The 8,899-nt window shown below is 39.8% G+C and overlaps 1 protein-coding gene across 1 annotated transcript; it reads right to left on the reverse strand.

Moving 5' to 3' along the window:
- Positions 1 to 1,192: 1,192 nt before the first annotated feature.
- On the reverse strand, positions 1,193 to 4,302 carry LOC137979961 (adenosine receptor A2b-like). The gene is made up of 3 exons (XM_068827286.1): positions 4,266 to 4,302; positions 4,002 to 4,052; positions 1,193 to 2,397 (listed from the first exon to the last, which is right to left on the reverse strand). The coding sequence occupies exon 3, from the start codon at positions 2,360 to 2,362 to the stop codon at positions 1,319 to 1,321; it is 1,044 nt and encodes a 347-aa protein (XP_068683387.1). The 5' UTR covers positions 2,363 to 2,397; positions 4,002 to 4,052; positions 4,266 to 4,302; the 3' UTR covers positions 1,193 to 1,318.
- Positions 4,303 to 8,899: the final 4,597 nt, after the last annotated feature.

The raw sequence follows: 8,899 nt of genomic DNA on the forward strand, positions 1-8,899 counted from the left end.
TTTCACTGGTTAAATACAAGAAGACTATGAACGTGACAGTAGCGATCGTGACACAAAGACGATAATCACAAATTCATGTCTGGCAGATTGAGGTTAATTTGTCTTTTGACGCTGGATGAATATTTGCTGCTGGGTGGCCCTAAAGAGGGCGTAATCGAACAAGCACGCTTTGATTTTGTTAGGGAATTTGGCGAAGGTGTGAGCTTCTGACATTTACACCTCAATGCCTCGAGTCATATTGAACTGCTCCACGGACTCCACGTTAAGTTCTTTAATTTTTTCAGTTGTAATTCCAGGACTTGAATGCAATTTTCTCAACAATTCCTGGGTTGGTTTTCATCTGGATGTTAAGAAGCTTATTTTCTTACTACGGAAAAATTGTTTTCCGTCTTTGGTCATCGACAAGATTATTCATAGGTATCTTTCTAAGAAAATGAATCCTTCTCTGAATGGGCGGGACGCCTCATCCAACTCCGGAAAACTTCTACTCACTTCTATAAACTCCCTCATGTTGGCCGGTTTTCTAAAATCGCCCAGACTAGGTTAAGACAACTACTCAAACATTACGGTAAAGCTGATTTTAAACTTAGAAACATGTTCAGCGTGAAATATTCAGTACTGCAAGGTCTACGTTCGCGTGTCGTTTATAAATTCTCGTGTGCTGGCTGTAATGCTAGCTACATTGGCGAGACCACTCGCCACCTTTGTACACGTGCTCGTGAGCATCTCCTGTCGGACAAGTCTTCGCATGCTTACAGGTACCTGCAGTCATCTAGGGCCTGTCATGACTCTTGTAATTCAGAATGTTTCACGATCTGCCGCTTCAAAATTCCAATTAAGATCAAAGAGGCATTGCAAATTAAGTGGGAAAATCCCATTCTTAATGAGCAGTTGAGGCATCTAGACTTGTCTCTTTCTTTTTAATTACGTTGTTCCTTTTGTTTCTTATTTTATTGTTATGCGCGCTATTTTTGTTTCCCGTGCATTCCGTATTTCATATTCAAATTGTACGCAAGTTTTGACGTGTTATTTTGTAACGTACCTCAATATAAATTTAAATGTACAACCGTTAAAAGCTCATTTGCAACTGAAGATGGCATGAGAATGACGAAACATGTTTTGTAAATTGAAAACTGTCGTTTCTTTCTTGAGAGTAAACGTAGAGTCTACGCGCTATCAGAGAGGATCCCGCGCAGAGGAAGCTGGAGAATGGTAGGGGGGACAAAGTGTCTGCGCGCAGGCGAGCGCAATGGATATAGTTATTTCAATTAATATTAATGATTGTGAGGCATCTATTATGTAAAGTCTTTGTCACCAATTAAACTGTTGCAGTTTCTGTACCAGGTCCCTCTAGCGCATGCAGGTGTCCGGGTGAAATACCATCGGTTGATTTACGGCAAACGGAGACCCGCGTGTCGGTTCGTCGCCCCAACAACGGCCACCAAATAGCTCTTCTATAAGACGGATGTCTCCATGCGTAAATGAATACATCCAATGCTACTTTGATGAAAAGCATTAGGTCACTGATTCGAAGTACAATGTTGATGTTGATGATCTCTTCACGATTTGTTGGCTTCTTGAAAAGAAAAATGTAGAAAGCAACAACGTGCAGAAAGCATGAAGCTAAAAGAATAGCTGCCAAATAGAAAATCATGATTGTAAATTGACGTTCGCTGTGCCTGTTCTTCAATGATGAATTGCGAAGTAATCTGCTGTGTTTAAGGTGACGATTGAAAGACGAGAATAGCATAACTTGCACGACCACCAAGGTGGCTGATATAAGCGTAGGATGTAAAATGAGGTGTATTTTTGAGTAAGTTTGATTGTCAATGCCAGTGAATTGAAGCATATTGAAGCAAGTGACGTAAACAGAGCTGATCGCTAGGGAAGCAAATACGCGATTTCTGGAGACAATTGCTTTGAACTGGTGCGGATACCTCACCGCGATATACTGACAAACTGAAAGCGCAAGAACTATGAAGTATGACTCTCCTATTGTAACGCCAGAGATTATCCCACCAATGCTATACATCAATTGATAACTCAAACTCGCTTTGTTCCTGAAATCTGCAAAGTAGTACGACACAAACATCGGCTCCACGAAGATTCCCGTTAGGAGGTCGGCCACGGCAAGACCAGCGATGAGATAAGTCATCGGTGTTCGGAAACAGCGCAAAGGACCTCTGTATATCGCAGTCAACAGAAGGGCGTTGGGAATTGCTGTAATCGGTGATAAAATGCATAGGACAATCGCCGACGCCATTTCTACGTAACGATACGTTCGCAGTTCTGGAAGAATTTCAGCAAACGATTTTGATGTCAAATTCATGATCTCTTGCAGAGGCGTAATATTTTGAGCCATTCTTTGCCTTCTTTTAATTACGGCTAAACATCAATCTATAAGATGAACAGAATCATAATCAATTACTGGTTCTTATAAGAGTACAAAAGTGCATTCGATTATCACACTTTTTCCCCCAGCTGACATCCTTACTCCACCTGTCAAAAAACAGTTTGTCAGTTAAAACAAATTCTCGTGGGTCAGGGCGTAAAGGAAAGGGGAAAAAACAAGGAGTGCTGGAGCGCAAATTGGGAACACCGTAGATTGAAATCAACTGAAATCAGAAAAAAATCAAATCAAATGTTGGTTTTTGAGGCCAGAGGGGAACACCGGAGTACCCGAAGTATACCCTCTCGGATAAGTTAAGAGTAGAGAACTGTGCGGGTCCGCAAATGATCCCAGAACCGCAAATGATCCTCAAAGTGTACCGCAAATGATACGGGAACGCAAATGATCCCGAAAAAGTAAGGAATGGCATGGAGGATGGAATGGTCTTGATAGAAAAATTAATGTGAACAGCTGATATTTTTATTAAAATCATTTTAAATCATGACTCACAACAGGTTCCTGCCTCAGTTTTTCAGAAAGACTGAATTTAGTTTCTTACCACGCTGTTATAAATTTGCCACTTTTAATTATCGGCAGTACAATAATCAAAAACTAACTTGGACGCAATTCTAAACTGATTGTGACCGGGGCCTCGTTTCTCGAACAACTCTGGCAACACACGCAGGGTTCGAGAACGGGCCCCTGTTTACAGTCAGTTTAGAATTGCGTCCAAGTTAGTTTTTGATGATTGTATCCGATAATTAAACGTGGCAAATTTAATTTAACTTGGTGGAGTCTTTAACTTGTATATAGTTCGTCAGCCTGATAATTCGGTATTACCTCATTGATAACGAATTCTCAATGAGGTTTAGTGAGGGGGCTTCAGGTGCTCGTTGGATCACTCGATCAATCGGCTGTTAAATTTCGGGTTTCGTTCGTGCGGCCGAATTGGTGTACGAATGATCACGAATGTGCTCGAACGGAAGCACGAAGCTTACGTGTGGCAGGTTCGAATCTACCCTTCGCTCTTATTTCATTATTTTTAGGGGTAGTTCTGAATTTTCCATTGAATTGTCAAAACTAGTCTTAAAACTCGTAGTAGAATATATATCTCAATGCTCTACATTTCATCAATGAGGTGTCTCACAGAGACTTTGATTATGATTTAGGACTCTCGGAAGAGTTTCCTAGACAGTAATTAAGTACCTGTGGTTTTATTATTCCCATGGAATAACATCTTAGCCAACGATCATTCAATTGTAGCTGAAAACATTACAATCTCTGTTGAAAGGCAATGAAAGCCTTTCAGCCTTTAAGTTTCTGCAACAGACTTCAGTTAGCACGATTTTCCATATTTTTAGCCATCATGGCTGCATCTTCCTACCTATGTTTGTGATGTTATTGTTGTTGTATAATCTTAGACTTGAACTTTGATTGTATCTTATACGTAAGGAATTTTATTTTAATTTTATTTCAGTATTTTCAGTTTATGCACTGTACTTCTTTAAACATTATTGTGTATAAATAAATGTATATCTAGCTAGCTGCAATCTGCGTCAAAAAACTTTGGGACACTTGTCAATTTTGGACGAAAAGTAGAGAATTTACTTACATGCATTCCATCGCGTGTTCTTCTTTCGCTGCCTTCTTCGCTTCCCCCTTCCTAGAGATAATGTTGAAACATTCCAGCAATCGATAAATTTCTGAGACCGTAAAAACAGAAACATTGTAATGGTGGAAGAGGGAAAGCGGAAATGTCCTGACAGTTTTGACCTGCATTGAAGCTATCTACCTACCTTCCTCATTTCATTACCACTAAATACTAGCTTAGGTTTGCAATGTGTGAAGAATAAAAAAAGCACATTGGTATACATACCTTCTAACTCCGAACTGGCCGAGAAGAGGGCTCTGCGTTACTAGGCTGTGACTGACAACAATAAACTGAGATAACTTTTGAATCGACTACAGGCTTTTAAAAGCCACGGTCATGTTGGTCAGTCGTAAATGTTCTCAACCACTCAAGGGCAATCTTAACCAATTAATGCTTTCGTAAATAATATCGTCAACATGTTTAATTTGACCTCAAGTTATTACTGAGACCCCATGGCCGCATTTTTTACCTCCAGCCCGGAAGAAGGGGCGTTGCGTGCATGTGAAATCAAGAATATTGCCAAAGTGATGATTCAAGTCGAGCTGGAATATTTGTAACTGCGTGTAATCACAAAATTAATTAATTAATGGCATATGTTTTATCTACATGGTTGCAAGAGTTAAATATTGTCGATTTGCTGACAATTTGAACCCCGTATACGACAGCAGCTGAAAACAGAGAGGCAATCTTTTAAATTTGTTTCTCATTTGGTATTAGCTACTATTTTCTTTGTGATTCATTCTAAAATAACATTAAACTTGAATTGCAATTTCGTTTGAACAATTGCAAAAAAATAATTAAATAAACTGAATAACGACCAGTGTCTCAGATATTACCAAGAAGATAGCTTTCATTACTTTGTTTTAATTTCTTTGGAGATCAAACAGTTTGAACAGAGTGGCACGGAAATAGTATCTTGGGAGAGGGATTTGGTTTATTGTGAGATAGACCAAACAAATTTTAATTACCAACGATCAAAATGATTTTTAAAAGGTCTTGGGAAGCGACTTCGTTGAAAACTAAAACTGTTTTTCACTTCGAAGATGGTACAGATGAACAATAACCTAAAGTCCTCATGATTTGCAAGAATACCATCTGATGTGACGCCAAGGTGAGAAGGAAGCCTCTTTCACGTGTAACAACGGTAACTAAGGTGAAGCTGATACTAGACGCATATCTGCGTGAACTCGGGCTTCTCCTGATGTCTTGGATCATCAAATGAAAAAGAAAGAAGAAAAAATACAGTAGAGATCGATGTCAGCTAGATTATTATTTAGTGATGACAATGATTCTCTTTAAGTTCGCTCGTGAAGTTCGCGGACCCGACCCATTCCGAGAACGCTGGACACCTTTTTAGTATGGGTCTACCGCGAATTGTGCGTGCATTTGCAAATGGTTTGAGCGTATTAGACACCATATTCGTGCTTACTTTTAACAACGCCATTTTCGTTCAACCGTGCTTAAACTTCGCGCATGCTCTGTGAAAGATGAATCAGCCATTGCACAACTCGATCTTGACCCCAGAGCTCTTCTCTTGACGGAGGGAGGGGAACCCAGAAGCAAAGTGTCTTCTCATTGGTTTTCGAGAAGAAAAATCAAAATCCTCTCTAATTGGTGCATTCAAGTTAGCACGAGGAGTGAACAGGCGCCGTTAAGATTCAAATAGCCAGTTTTTGGCTACGAGAACCCAACGGCGCATGTTCTCCTGCACAGAGTTTCCCAGAGCTCTGGGTCGATCGGAGGCTCTGGTGACGAGACTGTTGCACAACTATGCCACTTATGCGCTTTGCACGCAGTTGGTTCATTTTACTCCTCAACTGTTCTTTAACGTCTGGAGCTCATGTCTAGGAGCGTACGACTTCATTGTATTTGTGGAACGGCGTTTCACAGACCGAGTTATTTTTAGATTGATTTTCCAGCGAAATCAGACCTTTCTCATAACAAATCTGTACCACAAGTCTTGCATGAGAAGCTATTACCCATGGGACTGAGAATTGTCACGCTCGCAAGCCAAATCTTTAAGAACTCGTCTAAAAATAGCTTGATCTCTGAAAATGGCGTTACATAGACCTAGTATTGGAGTTGTAGACTCATGGTTACGTCCATTTAGTGATGAAAAACTTGACGCAATAATGTGGGTAGAACAAGTCGCTCAATGAGATTTGCCAGGAGCCTCATTGGTGAGCTTCTAACCCAATTTTCAAATGATAATCTCAGTTTTGTTTTTTGGTTTTTTTTTTGGGGGGGGGGGAGGGGGAGGAAGCAATTTGTCATTTTTGCTCACGAAATGACTTGTTGACTTGTGTAGTTTTCCGCATTACTGGAATTTGGAAAAAAAAAAAATACAAAATATAGAACGGAAGACCCGCAATTTCTGACAATTTTATACTTTTTCCCTTTAGTTATTTTTTTAAAATTTTTTTTTGGTCAACCACGGGGCTCTCGAGATTAACTTAGGAAAGTGGAGGAAGTGAGGAATTCTTATAAGAGGTTTCGTAGGTAAGCATTTAATGATGAAAACTAGCGATATGGAGTAACAACAACGTTTCGACCTCTCCGAGTTCATTTTCAAGTTCCACTGAATAGCTGTGAAATTTGCATATAGAGGAAAAACTTAAAATACATGGGAACGCGTGAGTGTCAAAAACGCAAAAAAATGTATGACTAAAGTGACAATGGCAAGGTGTAGGAATGAACCACCTAAGAAATAAAATAGCTATGAAATTAAAATATTTAAGTACTAAGCGCTAAACAAATAACTTTGCTGGTATTGAGTCGGACTGCTTATTAAGATTATGGTGGGAAGATACAGCCGTCCAGCGATTTGGACCAGGCTGAAAAAGTCAGCGTGTCAAATGAGCTCATCGATTCAGCATCGGACTCCAGATAAGTCGGAAGCTCGGTATTTTTTCACTCTGCTCGGTGTAGTGTTGAAAACTAGTAAATTCATTGAAATTATTATTCTTTCGTTAGTCAACTTTTCTCCTTCAAAGTCCCGTTTTATAGCTTCTCTAAAACTGAAAAAAAAAACCAGCTGCAGTTTGATTTGCACCCAAATAAGTGAAGGGTGAAGAGAGCGGAATATGTTCTATACCGGGTGGAAGTCACAAACCACTTTGCAATTCTTTGATTGTACCTGAAGTCGCGGCCGCCATACATCTTATTCCAAAATGACCCCTGATTTATGCGCATACAAATTGGTCCTTGTTGCCTCGTTCAAGATAAAATCATCTTTTGAATTTTGAGCTTAAGAACGAGGCATCAAGGGCTAATTTCAATAAAAACAAAAGAATATTTAAATGGAGGCCATTTTGGAATAAGGTGTATGTTGGTGGAAAGAAAAATAGAGAAAAAGTCTTTTGGGAATTTGATTATATTATTATGCAAATCTTGAGCAACATTGTTTCTATTGTTTTGGTACCAACATGGCCGCCGTCTAATCACGTGAGTGCAACCAAAGAATGAAGTAGTGCTTAGTGCTTCCACGATAAAAAGGTAACTTCCTTTTTTTCTTCAGAGTTTGAAAGTGTGATTGCTTAAAACTTGACTGGCAAAATTTTGAGCTTTGATTTTTGTTCAAAGGCTGTTTATTTTGAGTGTAAGTTTTGGATTGATTTCATGGTCCGCCATTACTCACGTTCAAAACTGACCGATTGGACCTCAGAGGGTTGGAACTAGAGAAAAGTGACGTCATTTAATCACAAGCTCAAAATGTATTTGAGCGTGTAAACGCAGCTTATTATACATGCAAAACACCAGTTTAAAAGTCTGAAAGCCCGAAACTCCCGTGCTGCATATTAATTCATCCGCGTACACACGCATTGCATGTTTTAACTATTGAGTCTTTGGCGTCATTTTCTCCTCGATCCAGCTCTCTCGAGATGTTAAAGTTAGTAATGGCGGACCATTAAATTGGAAAATTCCAGTTAAAATAAACAGGTGTCTTTTGGAAATCAAGGCTTAAAACTTGGGTCACTTAAGTTTAGTTAACATAGTTTTGGTCATAGTAGCACTTTCAAAAACAGCCAGGCGAAGTAATTTGCGACGTTAGCCCGGTATTGAACCAAAACTATGTCCTTGTTTCATCGTGGAACGTTAGTATGACTGGGGGTATTCGCCATACCCCCAGTCATACAAACGCCTGTAAATTTGTCAAATTTCAACTTACAATTTCTCACCTGATATAACACCTAATACGCTGACATTTTTCAGGGTTACTAAAGTAAAAGTGCTCTTTCTATTTCTGGTATTAGTTTTCAATTTTAACTTATTTGAATTTTCGGCCGCCATTTTGGAGAAGAGACGGTCTATTGAGATCAAATAGGCCTAAGCTTTGATTTTTAACTGAAATGTTTCGCTTTGTCGTGAAATCTTATAACCGACCTTTTGAAGAGTTTAATATTGTTTGCTTCCGAGTGATAAAACGGCATTATCAAATATTTTTTAAAATATTGACTCTACGCAACTAGCGGTGCACCCTGCTAGCAGAGGCTTTCTTTTGCTTGCTCGGTTTTGGCGTTCTCGAGAAAGGCTCTGCTTGAATCGAGTAAGATCTTTATTGAATATGCGCTGCATGTTGCCAGGATACAGTCTCGAACCCAAGCCTAATATGCCAGATCTCGCCGCCATCTTGGTTTTTCATGGTACAGCGGGCTCAATTATAACCATCGGTTTTGTCACTAAACGGACGCTCGCACTGGAAAAACCGGTTTGACGAGAGAAAACAAGATTGACTAGTCCAGAAGTTCGGGTTGCGGCGGCTTCAAAGAGTTGACGCGATTCGGGCAGAGCCTACTTTTCTCCTCCTCAGCAAAGAAAAAGACAAAAGGAGGCTCTGCTCGCAGGGTGCTAGCGGTGTG

Source organism: Montipora foliosa, chromosome 12 (genome assembly GCF_036669935.1).
Source record: "Montipora foliosa isolate CH-2021 chromosome 12, ASM3666993v2, whole genome shotgun sequence".
In the NCBI taxonomy this organism is placed as follows: domain Eukaryota; kingdom Metazoa; phylum Cnidaria; class Anthozoa; order Scleractinia; family Acroporidae; genus Montipora; species Montipora foliosa.

Bases quoted from the DNA above. Each gene is read 5' to 3' on its own strand.
- LOC137979961 (XM_068827286.1), bottom strand. From the start codon at position 2,362: ATGGCTCAAAATATTACGCCTCTGCAAGAGATCATGAATTTGACATCA.